Raw genomic sequence first — 18,570 nt, forward strand, 5'->3', positions numbered from 1 at the left:
CAAACCTGCTTTTAGAGACGTGTAGAGGATCCAAGGAAAATGCCAAATTTCGGATTCGCTTTTATTATTCCAGAGATTTCTCAAGACGCAGGGAAAGGTAACCTGAGCCCAGAGGGAGAGGAAAAAAACAGTTTAGCGAGGCCCAGCCCTTCCGGATCACCCAGGAGCCACACAGCCCTGCCCTCTACTCCCCAGCCCCCACCGTCCTTCCGCAAGTTCTCCGCGCCAGCCAATCACGCTCCGCTACGTCATCAATGTGCGCGGACGCTGGACAAGTCAGAGGCAGCACCACGTGTACTGTGTTGACTGTCAAAGCCTTCAGGAGCCCAATTCCCGGAAGCTGTGAGTTCTGAAAGAAGTTCCTGCACACGAGCGCCCGGAGTCTGCGAGCCCCCAGCCATGAGCGCCCCGGGCGTGCTGTCCTTTACCCAGCAAGGCTGGGAGCAGGTGCTGGCCAAAGTGAAACGGGCTTTGGTCTACCTGGACGCCGCCTGCGCCGAGAGCCTGCACTGGGGCTGCGGATCCACGCGGCTTCTGGAGGCGGTGGGAGGTCCTGAGTGTCACCTGCGGGAGTTCGAGCCCGCCGCAGTTGGTGGTGGAGCCAAGCAGCCTAAGGCGGTGTTTGTGTTGAGCTGCCTGCTGAAAGGCCGGACCGTGGAGACCCTACGGGATATCATCTGTCGCAGTCACTTCCAGTACTGTGTGGTGGTCACAGCCGTGAACCACGCTGTCCACCTCACCGCTAATCACGTGCCGACGGCTGCAGCGGCCGAGCTGGAAGGGCAGCAGCCGGTGTTCGAGCAACTGGAGGAGAAGCTGTGTGAGTGGATGGGCAATATGAACTACACCGCCGAGGTGCTGCACGTCCCGTTGTTGCTCGCCCCTGTGGCTCCCCACCTTGCCTTGACTCCAGCCTTTGCTTCCCTTTTTCCACTGCTCCCCCAGGATGTGCATCTCCTTAACAGCGCCCGACCGGACAAGAGGAGGCTAGGAAGCCTGAGTGAGGTGGATGCCACGGCCCTGACCCCTGAGCTGTTTCTGCAGATCAGGTGCCTGGTGTCAGGCCTCAGTTCTCTGTGTGAGCATTTCGGGGTGCGGGAGGAGTGTTTTGCCGTAGGTTCCCTCAGTCGGATCATCGCTGCAGATCTGGCTAATCATGCCCCTGCCAAGAACAGGAGGAAGACTGCCACAGGCAGGGCATCAGTGGTCTTTGTGGACAGAACTCTGGATCTCACGGGTAAGTGGGGTTGCTGTGGGTCTTCCTAACCACTCTCCAAAGTTTTGGGACTTTCACTGATTCAGCATATGCTTTATTGACCTCTTACTATATGTCAAGTTGAGGATACAGAGATCAACTAGATGGATACAGCCCCTGATCCCACAGAGTTTGTCATCTAGAGGGGAATACAGACAAGCAAATTAGCAATTACAGTAGTCAATTTGTTAAACGCTGTAACGGGTAAATACATCTTTAACATGCACTGCTTTGTTAAACAACAACTACATCTAGCTAAAGATACTGGGGACATGGAATTATGCCGACATGGAGGAGAACTGTACACCTGGGAACCTTTTAGAAATGTGCAGATGCACGTGGATGGAACTGGAGAGTGTGATGCTAAGGGAAATAAGCCATACAGAGAAAGACAGATACCATATGTTTTCACTCTTATGTGGATCCTGAGAAACTTAACAGAAACCCATGGAGGAGGGGAAGGAAAAAAAAAAAAAAAAAAAGAGGTTAGAGTGGGAGAGAGCCAAAGCATAAGAGACTCTTAAAAACTGAGAACAAACTGAGGGTTGATGGGGGGTGGGAGGGAGGGGAGGGTGGGTGATGGGTATTGAGGAGGGCACCTTTTGGGATGAGCACTGGGTGTTGTATGGAAACCAATTGGACAATAAATTTCATATATTGAAAAAAAAATAAAATTTTAGCAGATTTCAAAAAAAAAAAAAAAAGAAATGTGCAGATGCCGGTATTCACAGTAATGCTTCATAAGACGGCTCTAATTTGTGGGAGAGATGTTGACAGATGAACCAGTGCAAGGGAAACTGCACAATACATGAAATTATCACAGATAGTTTAGTTTTAGGTCTCTTTAAATGAGTGTTAATAAACACTTAAATATCTTGAGATGAAATGCAATTGTATTTAATTGAATATCTTGAGATTAAATGCAATTGTATTTAATTGAATATCTTGAGATTAAATACAGTTGAGACCAACCACAATTGTAGAAAATATTTTCAAATGTTCAGTGATTGATTCTTAGCTCTCATTCTATTGAAGATTCACTTGTATTTAATTGGATATCTTGAGATTAAATACAGTTGAGACTAACCACAATTGTAGAAAATATTTTCAAATGTTCATTGATGGATTCTTAGCTCTCATTCTATTGAAGATTTGGTAGGTCATCTCAAATTTTAATAATGTATCAATCATTTATATGTGTAGAGAACAAATGTAACCCTTAAAATAGATGAAGAGAAAACACTTTCTGATAGTGACATGTGCAGATTTTCAAAGGTCAACTTTATGATTCTCTAATTAGGTAGATGTAATGTTACTAGTAGTATAGTCTGGCCACACCCAAATTCAGGGAGAATGATCATGAAACTGACCTTGGCAAGCATTCTTCTGAGGAGATCGGAAAAACAGTGGAATGAAGTTGTAAAAACCACAATATCTGTATTTGAGTCTTTGACCTTGTAAGATTAATTTTCAGATCATAAAATAGAAAATAAGCTAAATGAGAATACTGAGATGTCAGCTTAATTATGTGACCAAAAAAACAGGTGTCTAGTCTGTCAGTGCGATTTAAGTATAACTGTAACCGCCCAGAACTCTTAAAAGGATTAAAAAGCACCTGAGGAGTTTATGCTTGTTGAATTTTTGAGTGTGTGGTGTATACTGTTTATAATTCTATTTCCTTACGCCCCAAATAGGACAGATTGTTTCACAATGAACTGTCACATAGTTTTGTGCCCCTCCCCCACCGTTCTGACTTCAGTTAGGCAAACTTTAGTGTCCTGGCTGTCCAGCATCATAGCGACAGTTCTGTTAAGTCTTAGGCATCTCTTTCTTGTATATGACTCTTGAAAATATAAGCCATCAGAAAACTTCCATGCATTCCCATCACCAAATGTGGTATATCTGCACCCACATATTTTTCTTTCTTTGTATTAAAAAGAGAGGTACTGTCTCTGCTGCTATCTAATGACAACTTCTTCCCCTTTGCAGACTAGGTCCTTTCCCTTTTCACTTCTCTCAAAGATTTACCTCTGATGCGTACCCTCCCCTATTCCTAGATCATCATTAAAAAAAAATCTTTTCTACTGGATTTTTCCGGTCAATGTACAAACAGAATGTAGCATCTTTTTTCTCAGCCCCTCATGGTCCTCCAACTTGTTTTATTTCTTGCTCCATTTTATAGCAAACTTGAAAGAGTTGTCTGTACTTGCTGTCTCTACAATCATCTGCTCCAATTTTCCCTTGAGTCCCCTTCAGTTAGTCTCCTTCCCCTCTAATTGCCCCCCCCCCCAGTGCTTCCCAGCAATTTCAAATCTCCATCAAGATCACTAATGGCCTCCATATTGCCAAATCCAATGTTCAATTATCAGGATTCATTTTACTCCCTCTCAAAGCAGCATTTGACACGGTGGAGTAGAGGACGCAGAGAGTTAAAAATATAAAAAAATATTAAGACATACAAAAGATACACGGATAATACAGGTTCTTGTGTAATCACCATGAATATGGAAATCTGACATGCCATGTGCTTGCTGACCATCTTCCCACAGCCTTCCATCACACCCTCTGTCAAATCCGAATTCTTTACCATTGTTTTCAAGGCCATTACAAGACCTGCCTGCATATACCTCTCCTACCTCATCTCTCATTGATCTCCCTTCACACATTAGTCTCCCACCTCACTGGCTACCTGGCCATCCCTCAACATGCCAAGTATGTCCCAGTCTCAGGGCCTTTCAAGTTAGTTCTTCTGCAGCTCAGCTTGGAATGTTCTTCCTTCACATATCTACGTGGCTTTCTTGTTGACATTTTGGAATCTCTGCTCAGATTTCTGCTTCTCAGGCAAGGCTTCCCTGACCACCTTTTTCTAGCTACTCTGTAACCCTAATTGGGATGTTTGTTCTTGTGGTCCTAGTAATTTATAAATTAATGTCTTTTTATTTTTATTTTTAATTTTTTTAAATGTTTATTTATTTTTGACAGAGAAAGAGAGACAGTGCATGAGTGGGGGAGGGGCAGTGAGCAAGGGGGAGACACAGAATCCGAAGCAGGCTCCAGGCTCTGAGCTGTCAGCACAGAGCCTGATGCGAGGCTCGAATTCACAGACCGCGAGATGATGACCTGAGCCGAAGTCGGACGCTTAACCAACTGAGCTGAGCCACCCAGGCGCCCCAAAATTAGTCTTTTTAATGGATACCTTTTCAATAATCACTCAAATTGTCTTCCAGATGAACAGATTAATGATTCATTTGTATCAAAGATGTTTCAACATACTCTTATGACCTCCTGTTGGAAATATTCCGGACTGATTTTCAGTTGGTACATAGCTGTGTTGTCAAACCTGTTTTTTAAATATTAAAATTCTGTACTAGTGAGTAGAGAGAAATCCTTTACTTTTTGGGACTGCAAGTCCCCCACTACTGTTGCCCAGTAGAGAAGAGTGTTAGGACCTAGGAGAGTGTTGGAGTGTTGGTATGGAGACAGCTGGTCCCCCAGAGCTGCTGAGGGTACTGAGACAGCGAGGGGTGGTGGCAGTGATGGCTGTGGGAATGCAACACTTGCCCTCCTCCAAGGTGGCCCCAAACTGAATGGGGTGGTAGGTGGATGGTATTGGTGGCATTATTGTTAGCATGGGTGCTCTCTGTCGTTGGTCCAGTCTCTATGGTGTCCAGGAACATACCTGATCACCATGCTCAAATTTTTTCCTGATCTGTCTGGGATGTAACAAGAATAAGGACCTGGGAGTCATGACAATACATTTAATGGAGAAGCTGTTACAAGAGTTTGGTGTGGATTCTTACATCAGATTGTGACTTAGATTGGTGCTTTGTTTATCCAGTGATAGCTGCAGCATATAAAAGATTGCACCAGGGACACCTGGGTGGCTCAGTCGGTTAGGTGTCTGACTTTGGCTCAGGTCATGATCTCGCAGTTGATGAGTTCAAGCCCCGCGTTGGGTTCTGTGCTGACAGCTCAGGGCCTGGAGCCTGCTTCGGATTCCATGTCTCCCTCTCTCTGCCCCTACCCCACTCACGCTCTCTCTCTGTCTCAAAAATAAGTGAACATTAAAAACATTTTTTTTATAAAGATGATACCAACAATTTCTAAAAATTAAAAGATGATTGGAAATTATTGGAATGAGTTGAATACTTTGAGTTTCAATTTAAATTACTTGACAGCAGTTTTAATATAGGGATCAAAAGGAAATACGTTTTTCAGGGTTTGATTTAGGTGTTAATTTTCATGTACATGTATTAATTTTTTATTGTTTAATATTTTGGATAACATCCTTGATAATTTACCATAAGAAAATTTATATGCTTATATACCTTCTTAGAATAAATTAGCACTACCAAAAATAACCTCCAATAATTCATAAATATCTGTCATTCTTAACATCTTGCTTACAGTACAGATAAATTTCTTTCTCATCTCTTGTCATCACCTTTGTGGAGAGTAATACTAATTTGCCTAATAGTTGGTATAAACATTTATTGAAGGCCTACTACGTGCCAATTATTTTTCCAGGTATAGGGAAACAGTGATAAACAAGATAGACAATTTCCTTACTCTCCTGAAGCAGTTAATAAACACTCCACTGTAGAAACACTGAAATGCAGTAGAAATACAGAACATTTGTTGTAATTATTTGAGAAGCAAATGGCTGCTGATGTCGGTTTGCTATGATTTTGGCTTACTTTTGCCATGTCTAGACCACCCGGAAGCCTGGGTCCCTGCTTCAGGGTGCGTCAGGCATGTTTGCACAGGGCATCTAAGTACAACATTCTGTGGACTGTTCTGGCTTCCAGTTTGTTTCAAAGGAGAATTAAAAAGGTGGATGTGATTTATGAATCCCTAAAAGGTTTGAGTCTGTTTCTTTTCCATTCTTTTGTGGTTCTTAAGACTGACTAGAGTGCTTTGCTGATAATCTTCAAGTTCAAAATCAAAAGACAGGAGGTGGCAGTAAATCTGGGATTTACATTTCCTCTCCTGGTTCAGTTCTTCTAAATTTTAGTTTCATGTAAACTTTTAAAATACATCCATTCGATTAAAGATTTACTTCCAATCCAAAGGGTGGCTCTTATTCCTGGGATTATGATACACTGAAGCATTTATATTTGTTTTAAGATGTATATATTATTTGTTAAAGTATTGAAATTTGAGACTGTTAACAGCTAACATTTGAGAGCATATTACGTTTCTCACCACTCTGCATATCTCAGCTCCTTTGATTTTCACAATAGTTGTTTGAGGTATTATAATTATCCCCACTTTGCAAATGAAGAAACAGAGACATTGAGGAGTTATGTAACTTGCCCAAGATCACACAGTTAGTAAGTGGCAGTCAGGATTTGAACCTTGACAGTTAACTCCAGAGCCTGTGCTCATAACCCATCTCATATACGTTACTACAGAGAAAAGTTTGGAAACTCTTGTGCTAGGTAGTAGAGATGCTGCTGAGAGGGTATCCAGCCAGCAGCTTCAGAGACTAAACACAGTTGTTGGGCTCTGATCCTGCCATCATGTTCAGAAAAGCGATTTATTCTTTCTTCCCTCAATCTGATTTTCCACAAAATACAAAATAATCAGCGAATATTTTAGAGTTCAGAGGATATGGTTTAAAATAAAACACAAGTGTGAGGTATGATTGAGAAGACTTAGAAGACTGATGATGTTGCTGGTGTTAAATGCACATCAGTATAATAACTTCAAGTTCTGGCTTAAGTGACTTAGTTGCTGTTTGATCTTCATTGACCTTTGAGGGTTTTCTCATTTGTGAACAGGGTAAAATGGTGACCTTGAAGTGCTGTTGGAAGGATATGAAATCATTCATTCATTCATTCATTCAATATATAACTAATATAGTGGGTAAGATTAAAAAGTGATAGGATTTCCATTTTGCATAGCATAGCTGGAGAAGGCCTTTCTGAGGATGTGACATTTGAGCAGAGATGGAAAGAAGAGGAGAAGCAAGCTGTGTGGCTGTCTTGTAGAACATAAAGACCCAGTGGCAGGTGCAAAGGATCTGAGGTGGGAATATGTTTGACATGTTTGAAGAACAGTAGGAGGTCAGCGTGGATCCCTTCAGCTTGTCCTGCAAACACGGAGGGCTTGTGGTAGGAGATGAAGTTGGAGAGATCGGCAGAAGGAATGCACCGTAGGGCAGAGTAAGGACTTAGTGTAAAAGCCAAAGTATGATAGGAGAATTGGGGAGTTTCGAACTACGATGTGACGTGATCAGACTTATGTCATACGGGATCATAAACGGAAGGAGTGAGGGGATTGAGGTAGAGCCTCAACATAAGGCTGCTGCTACTGCTCCCTAGGTTGTATAATAGGCATGAGTGGTTAGGTAGGGTGGTCTTAGCTCTGCCTCTTCCTAGTCGTAGGTCCTTGGGCAAGTGCCCAACTTCTAGGTCTCAGTTTCCTGATCTGTAAAGTGAAGATACCCACTCAGAGGGTCATTGAGAGGGTAAAATAAGTTAACGCATCTATCTCCTGAAACAGTGCCTGGTATATATTGGGCAGTGGAAAATGTTTCTTACTTTTAATAATTAATGATATGCATTTAAAATGACTTAAGTTTTGGGGCGCCTGGGTGGCGCAGTCGGTTAAGCGTCCGACTTCAGCCAGGTCACGATCTCGCGGTCCGTGAGTTCGAGCCCCGCGTCGGGCTCTGGGCTGATGGCTCAGAGCCTGGAGCCTGTTTCCGATTCTGTGTCTCCCTCTCTCTCTGCCCCTCCCCCGTTCATGCTCTGTCTCTCTCTGTCCCAAAAATAAATAAACGGAAAAAAAAAAATTAAAAAAAAATAATAAATAAAATGACTTAAGTTTTATTACTTCAAATATGTGTTTTCTCCCTAAGGCTAAGAACATGAATACAAGAATGAGTTGTCACACATATAACCCAGAAGAATTCTCTTACCTGACCTCTCACCTGCTACTAAAGGACATGAGAGTTGGTAAGAGCTAGCCATTTGTCAGGAGCTGCATTCTGCCATACCTAGAGAAAAAAACAAAAAGCAGAATAAGTGAGGGGCGCCTTGGTGGCTCAGTCAGTTAAGCGTCCGACTTTGGCTCAGGTCAGGTTCATGAGTTCAAGCCCTGCATTGGGCTCCATTCTCACAGCTTGGAGCCTGGAGCCTGCTTTGGATTCTGTGTCTCCCTCTCTTTCTGCTCCTCCCCTGCTTGCACTCTGTCTCTGTCTCTCTCTCAAAAATAAATAAACATTAAAAAAAAAAAAAAAGCAGAATAAGTGAGATTTCTATGATGATTCTGCCACATCGCTACAATTTTGGTCACTTAGCAAAGTGTAAAGAATGGTATGGATGATACCTATTCATTTCATAAATGCTTGTTGAGCAATTTTTATGTGCAGCTTCTGTGCTAGGTGATAGTGACATAAAGCCTCACTACTCAGTATGTCCTGGAGACTTAAAGCCTTAGCTTAACTGAAGCTAATTAAATATGCAGAATCTCAGGCCTCACCCCACACTTATGAATCAGAATCTGTATTTTAACAGGATCTTTAGATGATTTGAAAGTGCAATAAAGTTTGAGAAGTGCTAATGGAAAGATCAGTCAAAGCTATTGTCCATGAGAGACTGAGAACCAAATGAAAATGCCCAAAGCTCAGCAAGTTAGAGTGAATGACATGTGCCTTCATAAGGTTTAGGTACAAAATTCTCCTTTAAGGGGTCACCATTTCTAGGTCAGTGGTTCTCAATCTGGTTTCACCTTCGAACCACCCCAGAAAGTCTGATTTTTAAAAATGAGTCTTCCTAAGAGACTCTTAAAAACAGAATAAACTGAGGGTTGATGGGGGGTGGGAGGGAGGGGAAAGTGGGTGATGGGCATTGAGGAGGGCACCTGTTGGGATGAGCACTGGGTGTTGTATGGAAACCAATTTGACAATAAATTTCATATTTAAAAAAAATAAAAATGGGTCTGGTGGGCAGGCTAGAATCAGAATTCTTTTAAAAGCTCCCCACGTGCAAAGATATAAGAAGGGGCATAGGTTGTTCTGGGAATCCTTTTTAGATCATTTTTTATTAAGGCTTAAGGTGCATGAAGGTTGGGATGAATGAAGGAGTGGTAAAAGATGAGAAAGGGTGATGGGGATAATGAGGAAGGAGGTTAGGGCCTTTTTCCAAAAGCCTTAAATTTAATGCTCAGTGAGGAGTCGTAAGAAATTTTTAGGCAGGCAAAGTACAGGCACACATTTCCTGTTGAATGAGTTTTCTGGTGGACAGTGTCGGGGATGGATCTATTGATTCCAAAGTGGGAACTGAGAGGTGAGTCAGACTGATGGGGTGGGTTTTTTGTTGCTGTTGTTTTGCTTGCTTTTTTTCTAGTCTAGTTTATTAAAGCATAGTTTACATATAGTAATATTCATCAGTTTTAGTGTGTAGTTTTGTCAACAACAGACAGTCGTGAAACCAACACCCACAATCAAGACATTTTGGAGATTGATCAGAAGACCATTATAACATCTAAGTGAGAAATGATGTGACTTTAAACTGAGTCAATAATGGAAAGAATGAGGAAAGGAGTCATTAAGTATTTAAATGAGAGAATTATCAGCGTGGTGGCTGATATAATGGAGAGGATTAAGAGAAGATATGCCAAGTTTTCTAGACTGGGCAGTTGCAGAATCCATTCACTGCGATAGGGAAGGTAGGAGAGGATTCAAGTTAGGGGCAGTATAATGAATGTTATGTGATTCTCTTATCCAAGATTTCTGTGTGGGGAAAGGTATTTATTGAATAAACTTGTATATATACTGCCTTATGATTATCCTACCCCCAACCCCTTCCCCTGCAAAATCCTACCTGATAGTATGGAATCCTTGAGTGGGCTTTTGACGGGTATGCAGTATCTAATACATACCCTTTGTACTCGATTTGACTGATGTGAGACAGCCATAGGTAGTGTTAAAAAACAGTGGTGCCAGTAATACTTGTAATAGTAGTATTAGAGATCTGATAATCTAACACCGCTTTCCCCATCCAGATTGTGAGTCAACTGAATATGGGATAAGAAGTTGCCAGGTGGAGGTGAAAATACTTGTTTTATTATGGATACAGTAAACATTAAGGAAGGTGGCTTATGTCTATGGACAAGTGACTTCCTAATACTGAATCCCAGAATTCAGTTTTACCCAGAAAGGTTTACCCACACAACAGCAGGACTGAACCAGAGCGAGTCTTTTACCTTCTTCCCAAGGGCAGAGCCTATCCTAGGATCTGTAAAGTAAAGTAGGATCTGTAAAGTTCTAGCAAGTAGAACAGAACCGGAGAGTCCAGGGGAAAAGTGATTGACTAAAGGACGTAAAGCAATTTTGGGAGTCTTATGCGAATTGTTGTCCTTCTACGTAGAAGGGAACGTTAGGAGTAATACATATGTTGTTCTTACAAGACAGAACTATAATAAAATACTGAAACATCTCAAAATAATGAAAGAAAGTCACAGATTCTTGAGAAGGAATGATGGGCAATCAGCAAGGAAGTGAGTCTTTGAATATCCTAATTCAAAGAGTCCAGTGACTCTATCTCAACCCAAAGGGACAATATGCACAACCTCAAAATATTCTGTTTGTGAGTATGTTAGAAAATGCTATTGTTGCATTTCTATCTTTTTAGCCTCAGTACAGTGTGACTAAGCTCTTGTGAGGGCTCATATATGTATGTGTATGTGTATATGTATATGTATACGTATATATATTTTATTTTAATTCTAGTATTATTAACATACAGTGTAAATGAGGACGTCCAAATTCTTGCTTCTCACTTTATTCTGTTTGAGTAGAGGCGAGTGAAGATGTTACCTGCCTTATGATAATGATACTAGCATATACATTCACATATGATCCACAGAATAATGCAGGATTGGTATTTTTCTGGTGCTGTTACCTAAACGAGTTTAGCCCTTGAAGCAATTGACTTAACATAGGATTTCAAGTCTTGAGGTTTGAAGATATTTAGGTGTCAGTTGGACCAACTCTGAGTTTATAGCTTGGTAAGATAGTACCACATTTATGGAAGTTGCCTCAGATTAAACAGGGAACTAGTGGACTGTGGGACCACTAGAACCCATGCCTCCAATTTCTTTTTCCTACATGCACCCTGGAAAAGATGGCATTGGGAAATAAAACACTCTGTGGCTATACTAGACCACATTGCTGTTGGCCAAAATAACTGGGTTCTGGTTGATTTCCATTCTTCAGCTTTTCAAATAATATTTTTTAATTTCTGTAATAAAGGAAAAATTAAATTCTCTGAAAATTTAACTGTGATACAAGTCTTTCCATTTTATTAATTTCATAAAAGAAGAATCTGAAGTTATTGTGACATTGAGAGGCCCTGAATTCTTAGTCTTTTTTGGGTCATATAAATAGCACTAGTTAAATGTAAAAAATGAATCTTGAACCAGAGAACTGAAGCCAGAGATGGAAGAAATTGTATTCAGAAGAGAAGGACAATTGGTTGAAAGCCCATACCTGCTTTATCTGTCATTATCAAGTATGCTAGATATACATATCCTTTTGACTAAATCTAAGAAGCTGAGTGATTATGTCTGTGTAAATTTAACATTTCATTAATTCTCTGATATAATAGTAGAGACAGTAACTGATAGAATGTAAATTATTTTTCCGGTTAGGTAAGTCTCATGTGCTCCTTCTAGAAAATATTAGGAAAAAATGATGTTTAGGTAGAGTTTATATCAACCAAAATATCCTACTATCCAAAGATAACCCTTGTTAAAATGTTGGTGTGTGTGTGTGTGTGTAACAACATATTTTTTATTCTTTTTACAACAGGAATGTATATTCACCATGGGAAGTTTAGAGGCTATAATTAGAAGAAAATAAAAATCATGATTTGAGAACTGCTTCAATATATATACCATAATTGTAAAAAAAATTCTGTTCTATTCCTTTACTTTTTCTTATTTTTAAATGTTTTATCTATTTATTTTGAGAGAGAGAGAGAGAGAGAGAGAGAGAGAGCAAGCATACAAGTGGGGAAAGAGGCAGAGAGAAAGGGAGAGAGAGAATCCCAAGCAGTCTAGGTGCTATCATCCCAGGCCCAATTCGGGACCTGATCTCACAAACCAAACCATGAGATCATGCCCTGAGCCAAAATCAAGAGTCAGATGCTTAACCCATTGAGCCACCCAGGCATCCCTCCCTCCTTTGAATGTTTAAGATGTTAAGACATAATATTTTAAGCGTATGAATGATACTTTGGCTCTGTAGAAATAACTATCAGGCTTAAAACTTGAGGAAGAATAAGTATGTTGTATTTTGACTTCTCATATTTGGAGAGTTTCAAGAGGGATGGATTAGTTAACAATTTGCAGAGGGTTTAATGTACTAAAACTTAACAAAGACCCCTGAGTTTGGCATAGGGGAGGAGTGAGAAGCAGCCAGACTGTAGAGGCTTAAGAAATTGGGGAAGAATGGTAGCATATGTATACCACTTGTGTGTGCCATGTGTCAACAAATAGCAGTTGAAAAATAAGAATAGCTTGGTGCAGGGTTCAGATTTGGGGCACCAAGTTCAAAGAAATACTATTTTAATGATGAGTGGATATTTTCGAAAATTTTTAGTGAGTGATGAGGGAACTAGTGGAGAGAGAAATTCATGATGCTATGAGGTAATCCTAGTATCTCCATTCCAGACTTAAAGATATAATTCACTTAAGGCCCTCTGACCCCCATTTGGATCTCAGGACGTTTATACTCACTAGGCATTCATTCAGCAAGAATTTATTATTAAAAAAATTTTTTTTAATGTTTATTCATTTTTTTTTAGAGAGAGACAGAGTGTGAGTGTGGGAGGGGAAGACAGAGAGGGAGACCCTGAATCTGAAGCAGGCTCCAGGCTCTGAGTTGTCAGCACAGAACCCGATGTGGGACTTGAACCCATGAACTGTGAGATCATGACCTGAGCCAAAGTCGGATGCTTAACCGACTGAGTCACCCAGGCGGCTCTCAGCAAGAATTAAGTGAGCAGCTTGTAAGTCTGAGTGCTAAGGGGACAACCATAAATCTAGATAGCATAAATAAGATATGGTTCCTTCTAAGCCTAATAAATGAATATTCTACAGATGGTACAAGAACTCTTTCCTCTTTACCATTAGAAGTCACCTTAGAAGCACTCAGTTGGCTCTGTCTTAAGTCATTTTTATGGACCTGTTTTTGTTAGTGTTTTTGTTGTTAATAGTGTGGTTTTGGTGGTTTCTGCCTCTTGAGTTTGAATTCTTGCTCTGTATCTTGCAAGTTACATATTCCTGAGCAAGTTACTTAAGCTAAATCTTCTACTCTGTACATGAGCATAATACCCATCTATTAGAGTTATTGTAAGAATTAAGTGGATAATAAATGTACGGTATGAAACTTAATACCTGGTTCATCACAGGCTCTCAGTAAATATTAGCTATTGTGATGAAGATGGTGGTAATGGTGACGAGGATTCCTTGGATTCTTGATTTGTTGTTTTCTACCTAGTTCTGTCCAATTAATGTGATGTGGCAAGAAGAACAGATAGAGGTAGAGACAGAGAGACATTAGGAAACAAGAAGTTGACTGATTTAGAACGGGTGGGATCAAAACAAGACTTGCCAAGTCCTACCCATTGTTGGAAGGAGGTCACCCAACCAATGATGGCTTTTGGAAAGATAACTTGGTTTCATGGAAAAAATATTACACTGTCTCATTAGTCTTGAATTTTAATTTGAGGTCCTCAGTCATTAGTTATTAAAAGAGTTAATGGATGTGATGTACCTAGAACCGTGTGTTGTGCACAGAAAGCACTTTATAAATGTTTGTATCATTACAAACTGTTATCATTCATTCATTTAGTTTTCCCATGATCTAACAAATATTTAGTGAGAGCCTACTAGCTGCCAAGTTGCCTGCTAGAGATGCTGGGTACAGGGTGAACTAGATAAAGAGTTGCCATTATGAAGAGGGGAGATTTGCTATTCTTGGTCAGGTCTCTAAGCCCTCTGCGTTGTGAAGTTTTCATCAGTAAAATAAAGTTTGGCTCTAAAATCTTACAATAGTATCATCCAATGACACTATTTTCTTAGCTGAATATATGGTGATTATTTATTTATATATTAAATATCTATTGATACCTACTGTATATCGGCACTGTGCTAGGTGCTAGGAATATAGTAGTAGCCAGAGAAGACCCAGTGCCTGCCCTCATGGAGCCTTAAGTCCAAAACACAAGGCATGGGTTGACTAGGTAATTGTGAGCTTGATTAGTCTTACGGAGGGCAAAATGCTAGGCTTGTGATTTATGTGACAGAAAGCATATATATGTATGTGTGTATATATATGTGTGTGTGTGTGTGTGTGTTATTCTTGATGGAAGGGCCATTATAGAGCATTAATACAGCTTTTTTTGAGTTTTGTGAGTTTATGTTCTCCATTTTGTGAGTTTATATTTTTGTGAGTTTATATTTTGTTGTCTGCTTAAACAGGAGCAACTGGACATCATGGAGACAACTTGGTAGAGAAGATCATTTCAGTGCTTCCCCAGCTCCCGGGCCACACCAACGATGTGATGGTTAACATGGTAGAGCTTACGGCACTCCAGAATGAAGAGAAGAGTCAGAGTATGGTTGCGCCAGGCTGTCTTGCACAACCCAAGTAAGATAAACAGGGATTGTTGTTTGTTTGTTTTCCCTCATCCTTCTCTCTCTTCCCCTTTGTTTTTCGCTGAGACCAACTGTTTTTGTAGGAAGGAAACAATGAAGAATTGGACTGGTTGAAAAACTCATAGCGGATAGCCTTTAGAAAAAAGCATTTTTTCCTCTAACCTTGAAATAACCATATCCATTAAACAACACTAAGGCAAAAACTATGGAGGTATCATTTACAGAGGTGTCATTTGGATATAATTGAAGTTTGTTCTGAGGATAGGTTAAGTGAATCAATTTATACATCTCCATTCCACAGACAGTTTCACTTGGAAATGAGTCCAGCCTTACTCAATTTCTTTTTCCCAGTGGACTTTTTCACATGACTAGATAATAGCCCACAAAGCTATGAAACGGCGCCATCTTTGTGCATGTTAACAATATGCTCTCGGACATCAATGACAGAAGTTTCTACTCCTATGTATGTTTTTCACATGCTTAGAGAAATCAGTAACAGAAGATGGTGTACTTTATGTTATGCAGTGTTTCAAAAACAAAAAAAAAAACATTTCTCTAGAAACATGACAATAAAAGGATAACAGTGGTTTTACCTCCTCTACTTTGACCTTCAATAATTCCTATGAGAAAAAAAAAAGGTACTAGAAGGTGAAAAAGTGTCTGCGAATCTGTTTCCCTTATTTCTCTGTTTTTAATGTTTTTTAAAAAAGAGGATCTTGTGCATTATTGTTTGAAATCTTAACAGTAACAGATACATTTGGAATTTCCTATCATATCTGGAATTAATTTTCAGCTCCTGAAGTTTTCAGCTTTTTTTTTTTTTAGATAATTAATAACATTTATTGGATGCCTGGTGTGTATAGGCCAGTGTGGGAAAAAACAGAAAGTTCTATACCCTGCCTTTTTGTATACTTAAAAAATATAGGCCACATGCTCGCTTTGGCAGTGTGTATACTAACATGTAAGCCTGTGAGCTTGCAGCGATATAAATCCAGAAGAAATTGTGATTGGAAATATTTTTAGCTGGTCATAGGGCCTATTCAAAAGTTGCTCATTAAGAACTTACTATGAGGGGCGCCTGGGTGGCTCAGTCGGTTAAGCGTCCGACTTCAGCTCAGGTCACGATCTCGCGGTCCATGAGTTCAAGCCCCGCGTCAGGCTCTGGGCTGATGGCTCGGAGCCTGGAGCCTGCTTCTGATTCTGTGTCTCCCTCTCTCTCTGCCCCTCCCCCATTCATGCTCTGTCTCTCTCTGTCCCCAAAATAAATAAACGTTAAAAAAAAAATTAAAAAAAAAAAAAAAGAACTTACTATGAGCCTTGTCTGAAGTAAGTAATATGACTAACATAAAATAACATAAAATATCATCCTTGCCTTCAGGGGATATGTTCCTTGTTGGGGTAGTCATTTTTACACACAGGTTCAATTAAAAAAAAAAAACAATAGAAATTATATGAACTCAAGACTCAGGTGTCTGTTACAGATTGTAAATACTACCAAGTATTGGTTCCACATGGTCTTTGTAGATCCATGTGGACCTTGTGGAAGTGGTTTAGTTTGACTTAATTATGTCTTGAAGAATTTAGAGAAAGATAAGGGCTAACGTGAGCATAGGTTTCGGAACGACAACGGTCAGGGCCTGATGTGGGTGTGAGGAAGGAAGACAATGTCAGCGGACCACCAGTGCCATCAGCATTAATATTTTCCAGGACTTACCATGCGCCAAGTGCACTTCTGGGTATTTTGGGAAGTCATTTAGCTTTTATAATAACCTAGTGAGGTCGGTGTTGTTATTTCCCCATTTTACAGGTAAGGAAATAGAGGCAAAGAGACCTTGAGTAACATCATTTGCAGGATGTGGAGCTAGAATTTTGAGCCCAGAATGTTTGGCTTCAGAGCCACAGTCTTAACGTCTGGGCTGCCTATGCAGGGGCCAGAGAGGAGCTAGGCTCACGAGTAGATTTAAAGAGACAGAAACAAAAATCAAGTTACTTGATGATTTAATTTGGAGAGTCCTATTCATTCAACATAGCAGTTACACTAAGAATATAATCCATTTTGGCTAATTTGAGCAGAAAAGGAGTTCCAGGGGGTCTAGAACTTGGAAAAAGCCTCTTCAGTGCCTTGACATCAGAGAGACTGACATTTAACTGTTTTGTCATGAGTCATTCTGTTTAAGATTCAGATTCCAAGGGAAGAGGTGAGATTGACCTCCCTTGGACCTTGTGCCCACCCCTTGCTCAGCGCGGGACTGGGAGCAGTTCACACTGGCTGAGAATTATGCCAACATTGTATGTGGCACGGTGGAAGGGTAGTTCTTCAAAGGAAAATGGAAACATTTATCAAAAGAAGGGGAAAGGGCTATAGGCAAGCAGAAGCAGTAGATACTGTTGAATATTAATAGCACACACTTATATGGGACTTCCTGGGTAACAGGCATTGTTCTGATCCCTTTATATGTAGCGACTGCTTAATTCTCACAACCTCTCTGGAGGTGGGTTCTACTACCATCCCCTTTTACAGATGAAGAACATCCTAGGGTGACACACACAGTTAAAAGTGGTGGGGCCCGCGTTGGAACCCCGGCAGTCCGGCTCTGAAGTCAGTGCTTGCCATTACCCTGTGCTGCCTCCACAGAAGCATAAGATAACTACAAAAAGATCAAGTGAGCAGCCCAGAGAAGTTTGCGAGAAAAGAGAAGAGGCGAATCCATCATTAATGAGCAGGAAGAAAGAAAATTTCTGACAAGTGTTGTAGGACAAACGTAAGAATCTCTTAGATCTGAAAGTTATATTGTGATTACGGACAATTTATTTACCCTTGACTCCTCGGCACTCATTCTATCTCAAGCTTAGTCCAAGGTTTAAACCAAACCAGTCTTAGAACCCCATTTCCCTTGCTGAGAAATGGGGAGGTGACAAGAAAGTCTTCTTAGGGCTTCTTGGTCAGGTTTCTTTGATTCTGATAAGAGACTCAAGAAAGAGACATGCTTTCCCCTCCTCCTCCCACTCCTCCCCCAACTCCTAGGACTCTGATGTAAGTCCTGAAACTGTCGAGGCATTCTGCTCACAACCTGAAGTTGATGCTAATGCGTGGAAGGTGGCGTGACCCCAATGTTGCCAAGAAAAGCAGGGATGGGATGCCGTGTCTGGACTTCATATTATGTAGGAGAGTGTACTTCCTTATTGTTTATGCCAAATTGAGTCTCTGTTTTCCATAACTTGCAACCAAAGGCATCCTGACTGATGTATTTTTTTGGACCACATTATTTCATCTATAAAATGATGGTGTTGGCCTAAATGACTTCTAAGCCTCTTGGTTTTAAAGCGTTTTTAAACAAACATTTATTTATTTTTTAGAGAGAGAGAGAGAACCAGGGAGGGGCAGAGAGAGAGGGGGACAGAGGATTCAAAGCAGGCTCTGTACTGACAGCAGAGAGCTCAACACAGGTCTCGAACTCATGAACCATGAGATCATGACCTCAGCCAAAGTTGGACGCTTAACCAACTAAGACTCTTGGCTTTAAAATAAAAATGGTTCCAGAGGAAGATGACAGCGTAGGGGGACGCTGGACTCATTGTGTTCTGCTGATCACTTAGATTCCACCCACACCTGCCTAAATAACCCAGAAAACCACCAGAAGACT

The 18,570-nt window shown here is 40.6% G+C and overlaps 1 protein-coding gene across 3 annotated transcripts in view; it reads left to right on the plus strand.

The window, feature by feature from the left end:
• The first annotated feature begins 247 nt into the window (after nt 1-247).
• Nucleotides 248-18,570, plus strand: part of SCFD2 (sec1 family domain containing 2) — a 411,701-nt gene continuing 393,378 nt past the window's right edge. Inside the window, exons 1-2 of one of the 3 annotated variants that reach the window (XM_045474074.1) lie at nt 248-1,237; nt 14,750-14,918. In XM_045474074.1, the coding sequence (XP_045330030.1) occupies nt 400-1,237; nt 14,750-14,918 (1,007 nt within the window). In that variant the 5' untranslated portion in view covers nt 248-399. The remainder of the gene's footprint in view (nt 1,238-14,749; nt 14,919-18,570) is intronic. The other 2 variants (XM_045474076.1, XM_045474075.1) reach the window with 2 other exon arrangements.

The sequence above is a fragment of the Leopardus geoffroyi genome, chromosome B1 (assembly GCF_018350155.1).
Source record: "Leopardus geoffroyi isolate Oge1 chromosome B1, O.geoffroyi_Oge1_pat1.0, whole genome shotgun sequence".
NCBI classification, from domain to species: domain Eukaryota; kingdom Metazoa; phylum Chordata; class Mammalia; order Carnivora; family Felidae; genus Leopardus; species Leopardus geoffroyi.